Below are 22,640 nucleotides of genomic sequence, written 5' to 3' on the forward strand. Positions count from 1 at the left end.
CTTTTTTGGTAACATAATAACGTGCACGTTACATTTTTAAAAAAAGAAAAAAAAGTAAGGGGTAACGCATTTACGCCACTGGTTTCAAGTAGCAGCTAACGTCGTTACGTTTCTCGTTGTATCTTCTTCGCAATACCTAAAAAAGTACTTTTTTTTTTTTTTTGGGGGGGGGGGTGTTTCTATACTTCGCGTTACCTTAAAGGGGCACTGACACATCAAAATCATATTTTTTTTTTATTATCCGAAACGATTGAAAACGATGCCGGGACATTACCCTCAAAATTTGAAATTTGGGAATTCAGTATTTGTGAAGTAAAAAAAACAATTTCCAAATGCCGAATTCGAAGTTCCCGCGCGATCGGCGCCGGTGCCTTGACGTCAAAAATTGCGGAGACCTGAGAGTCGACTTTCTTTCACCACTCCCTGCTGTTGCCATGGCGACCCAAAGCGAGGAGGAAAGGAGCGAGCGGCGGCGTTTCGGCGGACCGGTTTTGAGCGGTGTCGCCTGTTTTCCGTTGGAGGATACAAATCCAGGAGACGGCACCACAACGAACTCCCGATTTTTGGTATTTCAAAAAGAAGGGCCGTAGTGCGTTCGCAATTGCGTTAAAAAACATGTTTTAGGATTGCCGTAATTAAATGTTATAGAGATGTCGCCTACAAAGCTTCTAAATTTCCTGATTTTTGACGTCACCGATCAAAAGAAGCGAGGAGGCGAGAGGCGGGAAAATCAAACGCCAAAAATAAAAAGGCGCGCGCGCGCGCGGGAAAATTTTTTTTCGCGATGCGGTTTTTTTTGCGTGTCTATGACTGCAACTTGCATCGTTTTAGACAATAAAAATAAATACGACCTTTGGGGTGTCAGTGCCCCTTTAAGTCTTTAAGACGCAGCCGACGCTACGAGCTGATGGGGCTAATCAGACACGTCAAAAGGGCACCAACATGGTGTTCTTCCCGTTTCTGTACGTGTTCTGTCACCGCTGAAACAATCATCAACAGATAAAACCCAGTGACCTACGCTTTGACGCAGCTTGATCGGTCCCATTAGCTCGTATCGTCGGCTGCGTCTGGACTGAAGCTGAAACGAAGTATAGGCACCAAGTCATTCAATATTGCACTCATTCCACGTAACCTAAAATTTTGCCTCTCTTCCCTACGTAAAAAGGCCCACCTAAACAAACAAAAATTAACGCCCACGCCCTTCGTCTTGGAGTTGAAAAACGCTGTCGTCAGAAAAAAACTCTGTTACCGTCGATATATATAAAAATGAAAATAACGCAGAAGTAACGTGCGTTACTTTTTATCGGTAACTCCTGTATCTCGAGGTAACGTAGGTCAGTAACGCGTTCCTTTATTTCGCAAGTAACGGGTAACAAATTTCGCTATCCTTTTTTTTTTTCTTTTCGGTAACGCTTACAACTTTGACTGGGCCATGGTAATCTGTGCTGGAGGCAGTGAGCAAGGTGGAACACCGTGCTCACTGCCACAGCGCAGATTATGTTTTGAGGTTTAAACATGTTATCAGCCTTGTCGTTCGCCGACAGCCCACCGTACAGATTGCAGTGATTCGCTTTGCCAAGTGCTCGGAGGGAAAGTGGGCGCTCCAGATTTCTTAGAGTGTAAAGTATAAATCGACGGAAATGTTGGCACTGATGTTGCTGGTCGGTGAGGCATCTTCGGTGGTCAGTGGGAAGAGTGCAACCGATAAAGGGGTTGATGCGCGTCACTTACAGTGCCCCCCCCCCCCCCCCTAAACTGTTTCCTTACTCTACAACAAACGTTTTAACGAAAACAAAAATGGTTCTTATTTTTATGTGCAATGCAAGGAATCTCATTTGATGCATGGGCTGTGCCGCGCTTAATATCCAAGGACAAAGTTGCTCCTTTTTGTCCTATCCGTAGCGCTGCCTTGCAGGGAATAATCAGTGAGTATATTCTTTCCGTCGTAACCCCTTTGATTTCACAAACTGCCTGCTCTGACATAATCAAGAATTGTCACAACCGGCCTTTCTTAAAGTTATTAAACATAACTCACTGGCAACTTCGGAATTGAAGGGTGTGGAAAATTTGGTTTGACTATTTTTTTGTTAGGATTCGCGAATATTCGTTTTTTCAAGCTCATTTTGGGGGGGGGGGGGGGGGGGGGGGGGATGATGGCGTAATTTTTTGACTACTTGAGAGACCGATTACTGTAATTATCGTGGACTGCGTTTTTTTTTTGGTTTTTTTTAGGAATGAGCTAGACCGGCACTTCGAGAATATTACCATGATTCTTCATCACTTTTCATACGGTAAACATTTAATTTGAGAGTTCAAGAACGAAAGAACGTAGCCAGTCTGAGTTATCTCGTAATCACTGAGTAGCCTACTCGATAGGAACCAGAGCGAACCAATCGCGAACCAATCGCGAACCCATCTGTATTGTTCTAATCCGGCAGATCCTGTCGTAGAAGTGTAGCTGATTGTATGAACGCTTTGCCGTTCACGGTAGGTTTTGTGTTATCTTAGAAGCTGTTGCCAATTCAGTGTCTCTCCTGAAATAGATGTACCATGCTGACCCCGTCGCGTGTGTCCTCCCATCGACGACTCTTGCATGATGAATGAATGAGTGACTGATCGATTGATTGATCGAGTGATTGATCGATCGATTGACAATGTTGTAATCCTTGAACAGTTAATACAATAGCTACTGGCAAAAGAGACCCCTAGCGAATGTGATGGTAATGTATGTGAAGTAATTCGTGGGTTCTACGCGCAAGCTTTATTTTTATTTATTTATTTATTTATCTGAGAATACTGCCGCCCAAATTTTGAGGGCCAAGGCATGATAGACAAACATCAGAAACCATCAATGAGTCAAGTGAACAAACAACAATAAACAAGTAGCTTAGTCATTGGTGACAAAAAACAATTCATCTACTGCACTCGCAAATAAAGCGGTAGAAGCAATCGCCGTCACACTTGGTGGCAACTCATTCCACTCAATAACAGAACGAGGAAAAAATGAGTTTTTAAAAACATCTTTTCTGCAGCGGAACTCAAGGAGCAAATTCTCGTGCTTCTGCCTTGTAGCCCGACTCGCGTTATACTGCAAATAATCATCAAAATTTAAACCAGCGTTATTATGAATTATGTTATGCAAAAATGTCAAACGCTTTCCTTCGACATGATAATATAGACACTCCGGAGGCGGTATACAATGGTTACACGTGTGAATCTTTGCCGTATGAGTTGTAAATAAACCTAAGGCGATTTATTTTGAAGGCCTTCCAATTGATCAATAAGCGAGTGCGGGTCCCATACAACGTCAGGCATTCCAGCAAAGGACGAATCAGCGATTTATAGGCCGTCAGCTTTGTTGCAGGAGTACAGTGACACATTTTCCTACGTAGCGACCACAATTTACTTGACGCTTTTGCGACAGTCTGCTCAATATGACTAGCCAAGCTTAAGTTGGACGTGATAGTAACACCTAGATACTTGTATTTATTAACTACTTCTAAGGCATTTGAATGAATAGAATAAGAAAAAAATATAGGCACCTTCTTCAGTGTAATTGACATCTGCACACATTTCTTGACATTCAAATTCATTTGCCATTTTTGACACCATAATGAAATCATTTAAATACACTCCTCTAAGCATTTTTGGTTAGATACACAAGATATATTTGAAAACAATACACAATCATCAGCAAAAAAACGGCACTGTACCGAGGGCTTATCAACTCGCAGGTCATTGATAAAAACCAAAAAGAGCAATGGTCCGAGTACCGAGCCCTGGGGCACTCCAGAAAGAACAGGTAACTCTATTGATTCAGCATTGCCTACGCACACAAACTGTTTACGATTTGTAAGGTACGAGTCTATCCACCTCAATAGGCGATCATTGCCCAACACTTGCTTCAATTTGTGCAGTAACTTGTGATGCGAAACCCTGTCGAACGCCTTCGCAAAATCTAAGAAGACAGTGTCGACTTGACCATTGTTATCAATCACTGAACCAAAATTGTGGACCGTATGAAGCAGCTGTGTCACTGTCGAAAAGCCTCTTCGGAACCCATGTTGATAATCTACTAAGAAAGTTTCAGATTCTAGAAAAATTACAATGTGCTTAAATATGAAGTGTTCGAGAACCTTGCTACATGTACTCAACAATGACACTGGTCTGTAATTGCAAAAACTTTTTTTCTCTCCACTTTTATATATAGGGACAACTTTGGCTACTTTCCAATCTTGAGGCACGTCACAAGTTTTTAAACTGCAAGATTAAATCACGTAAAGAAACTTGGAACACCATTCAGCGTACCTTCGTAAGAAAGCGTTAGGAATTCCATCTGGGCCACTCGACTTTCTAGTGTCTAATTGCAAAAGACTGTTAAAAATACCTTCTGTAGAAACCACCAAATCACTGGTTCCACAACTGTCATGATTAAATGAAGGCAACATGCAGTTATCAACAGAGAAGACAGAAGAGAAAAAATAATTAAGCTCACTTACTATGCTCGCTTCATCGGCAAATGTCTGCCCGCTATTAATAAGCTCCTTAATCATCACCTTTTTTTTTTTTTTTTTGACAAATGAGCCCAGAACGTTCTCGGATTTTCTACGAGAAAGTTGTGCATCGTGACATTAAAGTAACGATATTTAGATGTGCGCACAAGGGTCCGTAGCTCTTGGCGAAGAGGAGGAAGCATAAATTTTAAACTTGGAACCTATCTACTCGATTTATCTTTCGCTTTAAATGTAAAATATCGCGCGTCACCCATGGATTGTGCCTCTTCCTTTTTGTCGGTCGCTCTGGAATAAACTTATCAACACATGCAAGGATGACTTACTTAAAAAAGAGCCAAAGCTTATCTACTGAGTCCGGGTTCGCATCGTAAAACGCAAGAAATCTGTCTAGAGCCACTTCCATAAAGTCTATAATATCGATATCATTCGCCCTGTTGAAATCACAATAAGATTTTCCTTCGGTTTCATTGTGTGCATGCTGCGGTGCAGATAGGTCACATACAGCTATTGCATGGTCAGATATGCCATCCGCGATTGATACGTCAAGAATACTTCTTGTAACGACCTCAGATAAAAACACGAGATCAAGCAAGGATTCCCTATCATTTGACACACGTGTGGGACACTTGACCGCTTGACTTAAATTATTACTAAAGGCAATATCAACAAGAAGCCTAGACTGATTGCGTATCCCATTGGGCATCACGCAATTCCAATCTATATCTGGCAAATTAAAATCACCGGCCATAACTATACGTGAAAATTGCTTGGTTTTAGTTAGAAGAAACTCAGATAAACTCTGTAGGACATCAATACTGGCCTGAGGACATCTATATACTGCTCCTACAAGCATTGATTGGCAACCAAAACGTATAGAGGCCCAGACCATTTCACAGTCCTGGCCGTGCTCAATAGACATGCATGGAATGGTGTCCTTGATAAAAAGAGCGACCCCTCCCCCTCTTGAGCCACGATCCCGTCGGAATACTTTGAAACCATGAGGAAAAACGTCATTATCAGGTATTTGATCGTGCAGCCAAGTTTCTGTTATAATTGCCACATCAGGGTTAAATGCCAATAAAACACCTTCAAGCTCTACCGCTTTATTGGCAACACTTCGAGCATTTAGGTTTAGGAATCTAAAGGGGCGGCAGAATCTTCCCCTTGCTTTGGCTTGGGATTCAAAGCACTGCGTTCGTTGTCAACCCTCAGTCGGCCTAAGAATGGCCGGAAAAGGCAGCCCTCGGGCCACAAGTCGGGACAAACAAGTTTCTCGAAGTCCTCCTCGTTAACTAACACGGGAAATGAAGCATACGTATCATACCTAGCTACCAGTTTAGTGCAAGAGAAGCTCTGGCATTCTAGAGCACTAGACACAATTTCCGATAGTTCGTCGCTGGTGGTCTCTGGATGCAATCGGGAAACAAAAAGAGCCCTCTTCCTAGGAGGCTTGGCCACCACACGCAACTTACTGGCTTTTGCCGAACCGACGGAAGCCTTGACTCGTCGGCGTGGCATGACTTGGAAGCCATCTTCGTCCACAACTGGGGAGACCGCCCTCTTGGAGCTGTCAGCACCCATGTGTCCTCGCGGATCCGAGATCGGTGGCATGCCCAAATCGTCACCACTTCAATTGTGACGAATGTCGGGTAGGCCCCGACGCCGCTCGTCATTCGGAGGATGTCTCGCCCCTCTCGTGGATAACACACGCCGGGGACGTTCACCCCCCAGAAGACGCTCGGAAGCCTCGGAGGCAGTGGGCTAACTTGTGGTCGCCGAACAGAAGGATGCATTGGGTTGCAGCGCTTTAGAGTAAGATGGTGCAGGCTCACTCTGCCAAGCTTGGGCCTGGCCAGGTTCTTCAGCAGCAAGGCATCTCCGAAGCAGTTCACTGTTCCGCAACAAATGCGTTCGCAGAGATTCGTTCTCAGCTCGTAAGGACCGCACCTCCTCGGACAGACCATCGATCTTGCAGCAGAGCTCTTGGACCAGCTTGTGAAGACTGCATCTTTCCGACGGCGATTCTCTTGGTTGTCCTTCGCTATCCCGAGCCGACGTAGCCGACGACGCGATTCTTACTATCGACGCCTCTTCACTCTTACGTTTAGTGCAGGAATCGCACTTGAAGGCGTTAACACCGTTCGTCACAAGCAGGTCAACCTGCAATGCTGTTTGATTTGGCGCCATCTAGCGACTGAAACAAGAAATATTGGGTATCCTGGGAGTGGCGGCTGCATTGTTCAAACGTGAGCTTTTACTCCGGTGGCGCCGTTGAGCCTAGTGTCTGAAGCAAGAAATACTGGGTATCCCAGGAAGCCGTGATCGCGTAACGTGCCAGTAGAGCAGAAGCTACGGCCCTGGCGGGCCAATCGAAACGTGACTGCCTACCACCGGAACGCGCCTCAACTCCGGAGAAGTATCAGGCTTTTCGCTGCGTCATGCTCCAATATCTGTGCGTTGCGCTCGTATACGTCGCGCATTTCGAAGCCGCCGGCACGCAGTGTGGGGCTTATCGTTTACCTTTTGCCAAGTTACAACGAGACAGGGTATAACCGTGCGCTCTCACCCTGCTGGCGCCGCCTGGCCGTTGCCGGCTGGCTATTGACGCATTCACAATGAAAGCTACGAGCACACGCGCCCGAGCAGACGATAAAGCGCTGCCGTGATATCGGAGCAGAGCAGATACCGTACACGCCCTTCATTCTTGAGCGCCAGCGAAAGAGTGAGCTACGAGCACACGCGCCCGAGCAGACGATAAAGCGCTGCCGTGATATCGGAGCAGAGCAGATACCGTACACGCCCTTCATTCTTGAGCGCCAGCGAAAGAGTGAGCTACGAGCACACGCGCCCGAGCAGACGATAAAGCGCTGCCGTGATATCGGAGCAGAGCAGATACCGTACACGCCCTTCATTCTTGAGCGCCAGCGAAAGAGTGAGCTACGAGCACACGCGCCCGAGCAGACGATAAAGCGCTGCCGTGATATCGGAGCAGAGCAGATACCGTACACGCCCTTCATTCTTGAGCGCCAGCGAAAGAGTGAGCTACGAGCACACGCGCCCGAGCAGACGATAAAGCGCTGCCGTGATATCGGAGCAGAGCAGATACCGCACACGCCCTTCATTCTTGAGCGCCAGCGAAAGAGTACTTTCCTTCGTGATTATGTGTGTAGAGGCTCATCGGATGAAAGAAGAAAAAAAGGTCCATTGCTTGCCGTGTCCTGGAAATTAACTGAGGCCATAGCCGAGGCGCTGTACCCAGACTACCCATAATCTTCCTCCTCCCCCCCCCCCCCCCTCCCCTCAAAATTTGGCAAAGGTGGAAAGATTCCACTGTCGCGTAATGTTACAATTTCCCAGCTAAATTTAGCTGAAACACCCACGTCACACGATTAGGACGTAACTTGGTAATGTGACGTCATAGGACATCATAGTGTCACGTGACGTCACACTATGGCCGCTAAATTTAGAGAAAAAATTTGCCCGTATATTTAGCGTAGAAACGCTTCACCTGACGTCCCCTGACGTCACAGTTTCTCCTCTAAACTTATTGCAAACATCTGTCCGCTAAATTTAGAAGAAAACGCTTAGCGTAGTCACAATTCCCCGCTAAGTTTAGCGGAGGCATTTCTCTACCATATTTATGGGGGAAATACTTCGCGTGACGCCAGAGTGTCACGTGACGCAGTGGTTTGAGGCTAGATTGGGCGGAAAGCGTTTCCCGCCAAATTTAGCGGGCTACACCGTCGCCGTAAACACTCGGATCGGCCGCGGAACGTCACAAACAAAAAACTGTCGACGCAAAAAAAAACAAACAAGAAAAAAAAAAACAAACAAGAAGCGCTTTTCTGAATTAGAGAGGAAGCCGCACGATGTGGCTGCTGACATAACTTGTCCCATGAGCGATGTGTCTCTTGCTGTCTTGTGCAGACGTCCTCGGGGAGGACTCGGTGTTTGCGGGCCAGCTTCTTACTAGCGCGACCTGACCGGCGGGCAAATGACCTGACGCTTCGCCGCTGGGAGCACGCTGATGTCCGCGTTGAATTTCATGAAGTCTCGGCCGCCCTGCTTCGCCGATGTCGATCCGTCGCATTTCCCAGGACGACCGCAGAGCATTAGGCGTCCGCGTATTGTTCATGACTCGTTTTCATCGTCGCGGGGGCCGGTGCCGTAATGAAGCGCTTGTGAATTGCGAAGTAACCTCGTCGAGGGTGGCCAGAGCAGAGCTGCGTTGGAGCCGCCTCCTTTTGTTCATTGGTTATTCAGAACGGGTCGTTTGCCCTTCCTAATATCGCATTTTTTTTTTTCGCAAAACACTTGGAGTTTGTCTTTTTTTAATTCTTTTGCGATTCGCTTTTTCCTTTTAAGTTCCATTTCCTCGAGGAAAAGCTTTCGAAACGAGGGAATGAAACAGCTTTCTTTTTCTTCGTTTCATTTCATCGTGGGGAAAGCTTCCTCAACGAGGAGACAGTTTTCGTGTTCGTAACTTTAAATGGGGAATCTTTAATTGAACGAAGTATTCAAAAACCAATCTGGCTGGAAAAAAAATAAAAAAAAAAATCCTTGTGTCTCATTTTCCATGCGAATAATGGCGCCTGCACGTCTGTTCGAGCATCCGAAAAACGCCGTAACTGCGGTGGAGCTAAGAAGAAAATGATCATCCGCAAGTTCCGTGGCCGAGCGAAGAGAATATATCGTAGGTCTGCGCCTTAATGTGTAGCCGTCTGTCTTGGGGCGGTGCCAGTGAACAGCTTCGCGCCCCTCCACACCTCTTCACCTTCGTTGCTCTGAGCTTCTGAAACACACGGAACGGCCTCACCCGACGCGAGTTGGTAGCCCGTAAGATTGCAGAAATAGTCAAAAAGAGCTCCGATGTGCGAATCACGACGCAAGAAGCGTGAACATATTTCAGGTTTCTCGGGCTGCCGGCGACTAGGGTTCTCCGCATGCTTCGGGGAGAAGTTGACGCACCTTTTTAAGAGTCTCGGTTGAGAGTGTTCGTGCACATACACGCAGATCTTCGCATCCTTCCGCCATTTCTCGGTGCAAAAGGGCGAGAGTCACACACCACGCTGAAAACACCAAAGTCCCACATTTGAATGTCTTATATATTTAAAAAAAAGGAGAAAGAATTACTTCGGAAGAGCCAGAAAAAAATCCCGTTGCTTAAAGGACCGGTGCAACGATATTCAATTGGAATGTTTTTCACTCTACACGAGCTTACTGGCACACCTGGGACTCAAGGATACCCACACGCAACGCCACTGGCCAAGAAACTCCTTTGTCGCCGTTTGTTGCGCAAATACCGCTTAAAACGGATCCCTAACGTTAATGACCCATGAAACACGCGTTCGTTTTTCACCCACGCAATAGAAGTCCCAGAAAAAAATTAAAGAAAAACGAGCAGCGTTCACCCCCTCAACTCGCAACCAGAGCAAGCGGCCACGTGATCTGGAGCCGATTATATGCCGCCAGTGTTGATCATAGCCACGCGCTGGGGTTGGCAAAGCGCAGGACACGCGCTGAGTTCCAGACATGGTTATGGCTCGGCTGTTGTCGTCGTTGCAGCGATTGGACACGGGTCACTACCCGAATGCTTCTCGAGCTAGCAATTATCACGAGCCCAAGTCGAGTGCACACGCAATGCTCGGGTCCAATCTATGAACCGCATTCAAATATCGTCACTTGGGTGTACTACGATCCCCACGTTACGTCATCAAATTTAGCAAAGGAGAGGTTGAATGAAAATGATCGCTTTTGTCCTTGAAATTACACCACAACAAAGGAGTTTCTAGGCCAGTGGCGTTGCGTGTGAGTATCCTTGAGTCCCACTAGTGCCAGTAAGCTCGTGTCAAGTGAAAAACATTCAATTGAATATCGTTGCACCGCTCCTTTAAAGCACAATTATGTAGCATATATCTATATATATATATATATATATATATATATATATATATATATAATATAACAAAACAGACATGGATGACATATAGGCTTGCTTAACTCTCACAGAGACGAGACTTTGCTGCCTTTTTTGTCGAACCCCTCGTATTACATCACTTGCTTACGTTCGATGCAGTGGCTAAAACTTCGATGTCGGCGATGGCAGAAAGTTACGCTCCGGACGTCGAGTGCAGCAACAAGGGCAATGTGCCAGCTTCATTTCACGGCCCTCCTTTGTTTGTTTCTTCCTTCTTTTTTGGCGCAGCCGCGATTAAAATGTTGTTTAGTGCAATGCAAACTTGTACGCGTTACTGAAAAAAAGTTACCGATTACAACTACAATTTCAGCCTCAAAAAAGTAGTAGAAAAATTACTCTAAAGTAATCGATTACTTCTCACGTTACTTTTTATTCAATGTTTTTATTATTACGGTTGCGTAATGCTTGGGCCTCGCGCTGAATTGTTCCGAAAAAAAAAAAAAAAAAGCCTTCACCGTTCTTGTTTAGAGCTTAGTGAGTGACGCCAATACACCCAATCCCTCCCGTGAAAAAAAAAAAAAAGGGAAAAGAGCGTTGCTTAAATACATTACTCACAAGAGGCTGGAATAGGTCATTTTGCACATCCGCACGTAGTCTCTGTTGTACCAAGAAAAATGTACCCAGGAAATGAAGCATAGTGAAGTGGCCTACTAATCCCTGAGGTCTCGTGCTTAGTAATTTCGGGAAAAAAAAAATTAACCGTTGCCCAGAGCTGAGTGACTCAAAAAAAAAAAAAAAAAAGAAGTTGAGAAAACTTGTAATTGGTAATTTTGTAATCGATTACAGCAAAAAAGTAACTTAATTACAAAGGATCCTTAATCCTTAAAGGAAGTAATTGAAGCGTTACATAATTGCAGTAAAATGTAATCGGTTACGAGTAATCCATTACATGTAACGCGTTACGTAAAGTCTGGTGCAAAGTAACTTTGGGGGGGGGGGGGGGGGGGGGGTGTAGTTTTCGAAAAGTCAATGCAGTTATTCTGCCAGGGTTGGCCAAAACTTCATTATTCAGCGCGACATCCGTCAATCGTGCTTGAGGTCGATGCTATCTGAAACCAATTAAGCTCTTTGCAACCCCTGAAAAATATTGCCCAGGGCACAGTTTCCTTTACAAGAACTCGGAGATTTTCACCGATTAAAACTTTCGCCAGTAACAGCTAAAAAAAAAAAAAGAAAAAAAGAAACGGAGTCGCATGTATGGGCGTGGAACAGTCTACCGTTAAACAGTACGACTTCATGCGTCTTCGCATTCAAAGATTAATTGAAAGTGTCCTCAGAGATGAAAGGTAGGACGACATAGTCATTTGTCCACGTTGGGTTGTCGGAAGTCAGAAAACAATAAAATTGCTCAGTCACAATCAGTGGCTAAGCGTCCCTGCGCTAGAAATGCTGAAAAACCGACACCGAAGAAACTTCATGCTGCCGAGATGACCGCGCGCATGCAGCGCTGCAAGACCACCAATCAGTTTCGTATATCGTCAGTTTCCTGTTTCTTGTCATAGCACCCTCAAAAAAAGTTTGTACGTCTACTTTCCCGCACAACACTTGGAGAGCCAATCACCACAACTTACGGAGGCAGCTCAGCGAATGACACTACCGAAACATATGTTTAGACCAAAAAACGCAGTCTGAGTTGTGACATTAAGCAATGCAAAACGTCACGCTTGCATTGCTTAATGTCACAACTCAGACAGCGTTTTTTGGTCTAAACATATGTTTCGACATTCTCATTCGCTGAGCTGCCTCCATAAGTGGCGGTGATTGGCTCTCCGAGTGTTGTGCGGGAAAGCAAACTCACCGGCTTCTTTTAGAGTGAGGGGAGCTCCACTATACCGCACTCTCCGTTCGTCGTTTTTTAAGCAACTGTTTTGTTTTTATTCACCTCCTGACACATAAGAGCGCTACGTTCACGGGGTAGCAAATCAGCATTGGCTGGTTGACCTCCTCGTTTTGTAAGTGAATATGGGGAGTATTCACTGGACGCCATATTTGTGAGTGCTGTCTTGAGCGCATGCTCAGAACGAGCTCACATCAATAGGCTGCTAAGACCGGCACTCTTGATGGTGCGGAATGCACGTTGCAAAATAACTGTCGAAGCTCGCCGTCAGCACGCGCTCACCATTCGTGCACACGGCTATGGCCGCCAGTGAATACTCCCCTATATAGACGCTTTCAGGCAGCTGTGTATGGGCGCCGCCATAACCGACCTTCAGTTTTTGTTCCCTCTTATTCCGTACGCTCCACTTCACCATGGCTGCAGCAGGAGAGGTTATTGCCATTTTATATTCTACTGTGTCCTTCTCCCCAGCATAGGCCTTTGTGGAGGCTCGCCAACGCCCGCTTCAGTGGCTCGGCATCTCGGTAAGACAAGAGAAGGTCGGCTATGGCGGCTCAATCTGGCGCGTGCTGAAAGCGTCTATAGCCTATATCCTTCTTCACAAAACGTTTACTAACAAGATACGCTCGTAATGCCGAATTTCGACGCTTTCCATGGCAACACTGAATGCGCAAATTCATCTAAAAATTTATTTCTAAAAAAAAAAAAAAATTGTAATGCGATATACTCCGTTTCACGATTAGTATACACTTTTGCAAGAGGGATCCCGGCTTAACCTCGAACCGCGCGCCGAGGTGAGGCAGATCTAATCTTCAGTCAGGGCGTTCGCGGCTTGTCGTACAATGTTGCCCAGCGTCTCTTGCTGAAGCGTACACCACTGAGCGCAGAAATAAATAAGAAAAAAAAATGATTACAAAACAAACAGATGTTGCCTTCGACCACAAAAGAGCACAAAATCTTTAATAAAACACTTAAACCAGTTACAAATCGAAACATTTGAAAAAAATATCCAAAGTCTCAAAGCGCGCATCGAAATGCGCCAGAAGCCGCATGGCCATCGCATCGACGATGGCTATGGCTGCGCTCGCGGCAGCTCTGGCTTCCACGACGTGCTGGAACGGAGGCTGCGATCATTATAAAGTCAGATCCAACCCTTAAATATGCCCCGTCCTACAATATTGGATGCTACGATTCTGCGTGGATACCTCCTCTTGCGTTCCGAAACAATAAGCGTATCGCTAACGCTGGCTGTCGTCGATGCACCAAACGCCGCCATCTTGTCATCGCGCAGCCAATGGCGTGGCCCTGGCGCGCCCCAGCATGGTGACAACGTTACGCAGCGCCAGCATCGCTCAAGATGGCAGCACACAGGAGCCTTTGTTGCAAACGTGTATCGGAAGGAGCGGACATAACTCAAGCCTAGGGTGCCTGCATGTCTGTCTGTCTCAGGGTGAAGACATCCATTGTTGCACTGAATGTGCCAGCGCGTGACGCTCTCGCGCACTCGGTGTATGACTTGGGCGGTAAAATGGCGTCTATGCATTAGCCAAAGCTACGCGCTCGAGCTGAGTGACACCGGATTGCGCGCACTTCAAAAGGCATGAAAAACAATTGAGCGGAAAAATGGCTGAGATGTCACCACTCAAGCAAAGGCGCGCGTGTGTATGAAGGCACTCTACTCAAGCCCCGACCAGGGCGCCACCAGTGGCAAACAGATTATTTTCATCGGTCCTTTTCAGCACTGCACTCAGATTACGTTCGCTCGAGTTAGCGCTACAGAAAAAGCATGCGGAATATGTAAGAACCTTAAATCCCGTCATAATAACGGCGGGCACACTGGGTTTGTGCAATTCGTCGCAATTGCTTCCCGACGAGTAGGCGGCGACAACCGCTAGGTGGTAGCGAGCAATCAGAGAGCCTGTATTACAGAGGGTGTCCAAGTCCTCGATCGGGGTGACGTCGTTTATGGGCGGCGTTTGCAATACGAGCTGCGAGGTGGTGACGAACGCGTTGGTCGTCCGCGACCGTCTCCGCCTTTCCGCCTGCTTTCCTCCTAGCCACGTGATAACGGAGCGCATAAACACTTGCGACTAATCTCCGCGGTAGAGACTTCCGCCATTAAACTGAAAACGCCCCCCATGGTTTGAGTTGGACCCTCTCTACCATCTAGACTATCTACACACACAGCGAAAAAGTACACCCCTGGACGTGTAAACCGTTGTCCCAGGGCGGACACCCCAAATGGTGTTCGTTTTACACGCGAGGCTCGGTGTATTTCGTTTGCACCCGAGGTCTCGTGTAAAATGAACATCTTTGAACGTGTACTTCGTTCTGCGATCACACGTCTAGGGGTGTTTTTTTACAATGGCGGCCGTTTGACGCAAGACGGGTTCTACGAGCGAGGCCCAGCGCTTTACACGGCTTTTCGCCGCAGCGAAAGCGTAGTTTGCACGTGTTTGTTCGTAATCGTCCACACGTGCTGAACTACCGCAAGCATTCACCCCCAAGCGCCGACGCCGTATCCATTACGGCGATTACGCGACAGTGGGAGCGACCATCGACTACATCCAGCAGCGTGCTTCCCCATCGAGCAGGTCTCGTTCGCGTGGCGGTTCAGCCGATTGCCGAGGCCTCAGGCCGGTTGCATTGTCACCGACGCCGGGTAATTTCCACAGCAGTTATCTTTTCGCGACCACAGACATGAACTTTATTGAAAAAGCCCGTTTGCCGCGAGCGACGACGAATAGCTCCGACACCGACCCTACCCGACCGGCGTTACCGACGTCCCGCTCACCTCTTTACCGCGAGCAAAGTTGTACGCGACGTTTCGACGTATCCACTCATATCTCGTGTGTACGCAAATTTTGCGGCTTTCCGGGTACGAATCGGCTACCGAAACGGCCAGCGAACGAAGACGAACTGAACGCCGGCGCTATGCGCCATTTAAACACGCGGTTACTTTTCCACTAGACTGTAGCTATGTGGTGTGGTTCCTTACACATAAATGGACTATGTACAAACAAAGCTAAAATAAAATTGGGCGGCTGCTTGCGCCACCTAGTGAGTATGCGGGAAACTACAAAAATGAAGGGCATTTTGGCATTTGAGGAAGTGACACGCTCGAACACGGACGGCAGCATACCAACACATACATCACATACCACAAGATCAACATACAAGCATCTACATACACAAACAACGAACAGAGGCACTCACAACCCGACACTCCTACTCAATTGAAACAGAAACCCGCTCGGTATATATAGCAGACTTTTTGTTTCAGCCGAAGGTCCGGTGACACCCCCCCGTATTTTATATGAACGTAACGATATTACACAATTATTACTTATATAGTACGGCGACATAAATATAATTTGGGAAGTTACACATTTCTCTTAGTCTAGATTATAGCTAAAAGACACCCTATATTTAAAAAAAAATGTTTAGAGCTAGCCAAAATGTAGCAAAATCTGGTTTCGTTTTCGGAAGTTCGAGCGCTCAAGGCTGGAATGCGCTAGCGAAGTGTGTGCTTGCTTCTGTCAAACTATAATCCATTGTATGACACTCTCAAAGCTGCTGGCTGCAGCCCCCGTCTTGGTTTAGGGTTTGATTTACACGCGCTCCCGTGGAAATGAAATTATGCGCGCTCGAGTCGATATTATTGACAGCGTGAAGTATAAACCGAATGTAAACGATTTTGCGAGCGACGAGAACAGCGACGGCGACCCGCTTCGCTGACGCTCGGTCACTCGCGCGACGACGCAAGCCGCATGAAAGCGGAACGATGTTTTCTAGAAGTCCAAAAACCGAGTGACGCGACGAGCGATAGTAAGAAATCTTCGTAATACGTCGCTGACTCGTCGCTGTCGCCGTCGCTCGCTAAATCGCTTTATGCAGTTCAGCCTTTATACTCACGCTAGTGCCGACCTGCATTACCCGCTGAGCCCAAGCAAGCGATAATGATATTCAAATATGTCACAACAGTGGCGTGCATTCGCTAAGAAAACATATATCTCAAATTCCTGCAGTTTGACGTCGGGATCCGTTACTTGTTCTGCTGTCACCTTGGCGAAACGGTCACTAAAGAGAAAGTAGTCAGTTTGTTTTATCAGAAATTATAAAAACCTTATCTAGCCACTGTTATGCACAAAAGCACTCTGGAATTTCATATAAATAGTTTAGAATAAACTGAACACAATCGGTAACTTAATTTTCCAAGCATAATAATAAAAAAAAATTTTTAGAAAACAATGTATTTTTAAGGTGTTTCAAATAAAAAAAACTGAAAAAGGAGCCTTATTTCAGCTGCACTATCACGTAAATACTTTGGGAAAAAAATATCTATTGAGAAGTAGGTTTTGCAATCTCTAATTTGCTTCTTTCAACTTTCCAGTTACTTTATGCGTACTTGCAGATTGTATCCTGACAAATCTAGACAAAATTGTATAAAAAAGTAACAGTCTATATAAAATTTATAGCTTAATTAAATTCACATTTGTTTGATAATGTTCAATCTTAAATATGAGTTTTAAATTTCACATCTATTATTACAAATGATTGAATTACATGCTGCTTGATGCATGCTGTGCCGCCCCCCCCCCCCCCCCCCCCCCTTTAAAATATATATATCCTGTATATTTGCTGGTTAGTTGTTGTAAACCTCTTAATGTCGTGTTATTTGTTTGTTGTTGTACGTGTGTGAATGCATATGTTGTACCCCACTCCTACTTGGGCCTTCAATGGCCAGTAGTATCCTCTAAATAAAATTAAAAAAACAAGTGAGCAGTAAAAATCTGGAAGACAAAAGTAAACACAGAGCCGTGCAAAAAGGCATTCAGTATATGAAACAGATACAGATATGGGCCTCTGGCGGTCTATCAGTTCAGCCTCCACACCGCCTTAAGACGGCGGTGTTGCAATATTACGAACCAGCGCACAGGTAGACAATTACCAAAAATCCAAACACAAAAAACTCACATCAGCGCTGTGCGAGTGTATATTTTTGTGTATTTGGATTTTGAGTAACTGGTCTACCTGTGCGCTGGTTCGTAATTATGCCGTACCAACTTGCCCAATCTGCCGTATTAATAGTGTTGCAAAATACTTAGATCAACTATAATGCTAATGACTGCCGTGTATAAAAGCAAGCTACTCGTCGGAACGAGCTTGACGGTACGAGAATAAAGAGAATGTTTTCACAGTTAAACTCAGAGTCTGTTGCACCGTCTCTTCCGTCCTCAAGATCGAAAGTGCTACAGATTGGTGACCTGGACATGATGATTGACTCCGAGCACCTGCTATCCAGGGGAATGTTCTTCGTGGCCAAGGGCACGGCAATGGCTCTGCCTTTTCGGACAAAAATGCAGTAGGCACATATTCAACTTTCTCAGCCCCCACATCTGCAGCGCCTCCGCAACCACCTCTGCTCTGTCGCATCTAGCACCGGCATCTCCCAGCAATGGGCTGCGACCACCTTGCTTGCCCCACCGGCTTGGCAAGTGAATATTCATCGACATCTTCACACTGTTCACAAGGCATGTTGCTAGCCGACCAGGGTCTCCTCATCGTTGCCATGTCAGGCATTCGCTCTCAGTTCGGTTCCTCATCTCAGGGGATGTTGCATTGGCCCCGAAGTCGGCCGGCATCCCCCTTTCAGTCCGAGGCTGTACACTCCAAACTGATCGAGCCGGACTGAAAGCACGACAGGGTCGATTTCCCCCGTCTGCTGCCTCATTTCCTGACCTCGGCGTCAACTACCATGCACGGCTTCCAAACGCTCTCTTTCCTGCTCTCTAGTATCTCATCCTGCTTGCGGTACATGTCAACAGCAACGACACCTCTCTGGAGCCGCAATCACTTCAACAAAATCGTGCCATTCCTCACAGTGCAGAGCTGAGGGCGATAGCTCTGCGGCAGTCTATCGGTTCAACCTTGGCATCGCCAAAGATGACAGTGCTACTCATACTCGTCACCACGAGCTCAACGACATGAGAATAAACAGAATGTTTTTATTGCTCGGAGTCGGTCGCAGCATCTTTTCCGTCCACAACATCGTATACTCTATAGGTAGTAAGCAAGAGACACACTTCAGATGAAAAGAACAAATGCTCAGATCACACATGCCGCGGGTGTCCAAAATTATCCATCATGTTGAATATTGTTTTGGTTTTTTTAATTCTAACAGAAGACAAACATCATTATCGCGCAATCAAAATGAATACTTACGAAACACCTAAGTCGCAGTGTAAGTGCTCATCGCTGAGCTGCGGCTGTGGCATATATGTATTTATTTAAAAGTGCACCGATGATAAAACCTTCAGGTTTGGCAACAATACCGAGATTACAACGGTTGTTGTCCATTATAAAATACAAAAGAAATAAAAAATACCGGAAACAATGCAAGGTACAAATCTGCACAACAGGCTTCCGAATTCAACTACTTCGTCGTACTGGAGTTTGTTACAGTAATAACAGCTTTGGATGGGCTGTGAGGACAGCATTCACACTGAACTGGGTGCCTTGGTGACTATCACCAGTGTTGAGGAGTTGCCACTCCAGAGTTGGAACGATTCCGCACTTCCACAACCCTGGAATCGAATGCAAATAAAATGGTGGCAGCACTGGAATGGAATGGGAATGAAATTAGTAGTTACATTTTGCCCAGAATAGAGTAGGAATGGAATAGGCTTTGTTCTAATGCGAGCTGCTTAGATGCCGTCAAAGGGGCTTTCGAAATGGCATTATTGCACTTAGGTAACTGACGGTTTGGTTATCTGACTGCTTATGTTCTTTCGAGGATGAAAGTGGCAACCCCAGTGAAGCAACCCAAACTGTAGAGTTGTAGGCTGACAAGGGCAATTTACTCGATCTTAATCCAGGGTAAGGGTTTTGCACCTCAGCGTTCCAAAAACTACCCGTGCCCAGCACTTTTCAATCTGTGTTGTCACGTGACACGACCCACCGGAGTAACTCGGATCTATTTGGTTAAGATTTGGAACACAGCCAAAGTGTCGTTCCTGGTGCTGCGAGATGCAACCATAAGGCTGTTGGGACCATGTGTGATTACAGCACCAGTTGCAGGCCACCAGGCAGGGACAATGTCACACCGCCCGCACTTCGTTAATACACGTGACTCCTCACTTATTATGTATCTTGTAAAAGTGGAGGACATATACGGTTCTTTTGTGGAAAAGATGGGCGACTTAGTTTTCCTCTCTGTTACGAGGCTTTTACACCTGGTGGTGCGATCAATATCTGCAGTGCCCCCATACCAATTGCCACTAGTGCTATGTGCGACCAAAGCTCAACTTAGTAAAATCAATGATTGCGGGTAGGGTTTTGAATTTTGCAGTTGTCTACGCATTTCACAACGCCAGCTTTACGCCGACGTTATTTTCCGGTAACTTAGTACTAGCTGTCAAGTGCCATTTTCACAATTGGGAGGGATTGAGAGGAATGGAATGCAGCAGTTCAGCCATTCCAGGAGTAGGAATGGGCCCAGTTTTTCCTTTCCAGGAGTTCAAAGGAATGGAATTAGTATTAGAAAATTCCAATTCTCTGCAATGGAGTTGGGTGGAATGGGGAATCTTTTGTTTGTTTGCACACCTAGAATGTTTGAGATGACTCGAGAATCTTGTTTGTTCGAGCTCGGAACCTTCTAGATACCTACGGGCTTACAAAAAGAGCTTCGCATGGCTGCTCGAGTCAGTCGTCCTTTTGTCGCTGTCAAAGTATGTGCGGTCTTTGTTACTTTATGTTTCTCGGCACAAGTTCGCTGCATTTAACATTGATCTGAAGTTTTATTAATCAAGTTTGTTTTTGTTCATAACATATTGGTGGATGTGCAGGGTAACGCAGTCTATGCCCATAAAGCGTACCATCTGTGAACACGATAACTCTGAAGACGACAATCGTGAAGGCGACGTCCTTGAAATCATCCGAGGACGACTCCAACTCTGACACCAACGACGACCTCAAGTATGGCCTCGGAAGCGACCCGGACAATGAACTTGACAAAGCCCCTGGCTACCACACTTAGACGAAAACATCATGACGACTTCTACGCTGATGATGAAACGGACGACAACTCCAAAGACCAAACCCGGCTACAATGTCAACAACCAACCTGACAACGGCCTCGATGACAAACAGTCTTCAACCGTGGTGACGAGACTGATGACGACACTGATGATGACCCAGGCGAAGACTCAAACAATTTCATGGAAGACGATCCCGACTACGGCTTTGACAGTTATCCAAGGACAATCCGGACGATGACTTTAGAGGGCAACTCCGGCCAAAACTCGAAATTAAAGAAATTACTGGTATCGCTGTAGTGACACAAAATATGACCCCAGCCAAAATATTACGTCCGTGGGATGCCGCATTCTCAACTAATGCCGATAATAAAAATGTGACCCGCCGCGAGCCGCTGCACCTTAGCGGTCGGCTAGCGGGTTGCCGATCACTAAAGCAACATTGGGCCGTGACGTCAGTATCGTTCTTTTTTTCCTCCAAGCGTTAGGCGGAGTGCGCTTCTTTGAGCCGCTACCACCGCTACTTGGACTTGTGATTGTCATGTTTAGCCATTGCTTTTATCTGTAGCCCGTGTAGCTTCAGTATAGCCTTTTGTTTATTTGCTTGTGAGGACCCAAAGACTGGTTTTAGCGAGCAACTCGTAGCGCCCAAGACTGCCCAGCTGTTCCTCGAAGGATGCCGTGTAGAACTTGTAGTGCTGTGGGCTGCTCAAACAACCCGCTGCACAACCCGGAGGTGCTTTTTCACAAGTTTCCAACGTACCAGAAATTGAAGAAGGTGTGGGTAAACGCTGTTCGACGAGTGGACTTTGGCTTTTATGCGCCCAAGGAAAAAAGAATGCAAAAACAGACATGTACAGCCCTAACGCAGCAGCCCGTGCCGGAAAGCCTCAAAGCTTCGTGTCTGTTACTGACCCGCAGCGCGAAAGCGAGAGGGCCCCCAGTACTGTACTTCACTGGCAGCGCGTCGTAGAGCAACGCCGCTCCATCCACGGAGCCCCGATGACAATTTAGGCCTAGCGACAGAGTACGGAAGACTGCACACACGGCGACAGCCGCTGAGTACGGTACTGAACGAGTTCACTCGTTTTCCAGTCGCTACCTTTTGGGTATACTAGCGACAAGTACGGCATGGCACACGCACGGCGGCAGCGGCCGCCGAGTACGGCACTGTACGAGTTTACGGGTTTTCCAGTCACTAGCTTTTGGGTATACGCACTAACTCTTCCTACATGTGCTGGATAACTACCACATATACAGAATTAAAATAAAATCAGCTTACCTCCTACCTTTAGACGGCTAGCGCAACAGAAGTAGCTGCTGATCAACCTGCATACTCGTTGATTGAGAACGATCCTGACGTCACGTTCACATAGCGGCTGATTTCTAGTGCTGACAGGGCCTCGAGCGGCTAGTTTCGGTTTTGTTGGCCGTGCCCCAAACAAAACTTTGAGGCGTCCATATCTTTAGAACTACGCACAATAACGAGGAAAAAATTACACCTTGCAATTCAGGGACGCTGACTGCACTAAAAACAGTCATAATCCCAAAATTGAAAGTATGGTCCGGAGTTGCCCTTTAACGACAACCACGACTACAAACTTGACGGCGACCTTGATGATGAACCCGATGACAATACCTACGGCAAGTGTGGTATCTGTCACGAAGACGAACAGGACGATGACGCCTGGTATGTCACTCAACGAACGGAGGAAGTTTGCCAGCTTGGTCGCATTTTGATGCAAGCCACAACTTTCTGACGATGACTGCTACAATCTTTGTCACCACGACGCCCAGTTTCAGCCTGGCTACCTACTGTGAATCTAAACACCAATTCATCGTCGCAGCAAGGAACTGTTAAAGTGGTGCTTCGACCTCAAGGTTATTCGCTACATGAGACCCAAGTTGTAAGTCGTTGGCCAATGGCACATCAACATTGTCACGCTGCCCTCTGCGACCCGTAGGCGATTCACGTCTTCCGACTCAACTGAACTAGGTATGCTCGGTAGGACTGTGAAAATCTGCTATTTACGAGACTCTTTTTTGACCTAGTCTTGTTTAAGCTGTTAATTTAATTTTGTGTTGCATAAAGACGATGAGTCTTTCACAAGAGGGGAGTAATGCCACGTGCAAATAGCCGAGTCAGCAGCGTGATCGACTCACATGCCGCTGACCCCGCCAGCGCATGTCCTTCTTTCTATTGTTTGCGTGACTGGAATGATGAGACGACTCTAAATTTTTTTTGTTCGAGCTCAGAAACTTCTAGATACCCACGC

At 46.4% G+C, this 22,640-nt stretch overlaps 2 protein-coding genes across 2 annotated transcripts in view; both read right to left on the bottom strand.

The window, feature by feature from the left end:
- Nucleotides 1-22,640, bottom strand: part of LOC115321873 — a 276,363-nt gene that overhangs the window by 116,394 nt on the left and 137,329 nt on the right. The window lies entirely within an intron of this gene.
- On the bottom strand, nucleotides 4,834-6,125 carry LOC120836034. Its single transcript, XM_042287274.1, has 2 exons — nucleotides 5,839-6,125; nucleotides 4,834-5,653 (listed from the first exon to the last, which is right to left on the bottom strand). The coding sequence occupies exons 1-2, from the start codon at nucleotides 6,123-6,125 to the stop codon at nucleotides 4,834-4,836; spliced, it is 1,107 nt and encodes a 368-aa protein (XP_042143208.1).

This window comes from Ixodes scapularis, unplaced genomic scaffold (assembly GCF_016920785.2).
Source record: "Ixodes scapularis isolate PalLabHiFi unplaced genomic scaffold, ASM1692078v2 PGA_scaffold9__187_contigs__length_104089568, whole genome shotgun sequence".
In the NCBI taxonomy this organism is placed as follows: Eukaryota; Metazoa; Arthropoda; class Arachnida; order Ixodida; family Ixodidae; genus Ixodes; species Ixodes scapularis.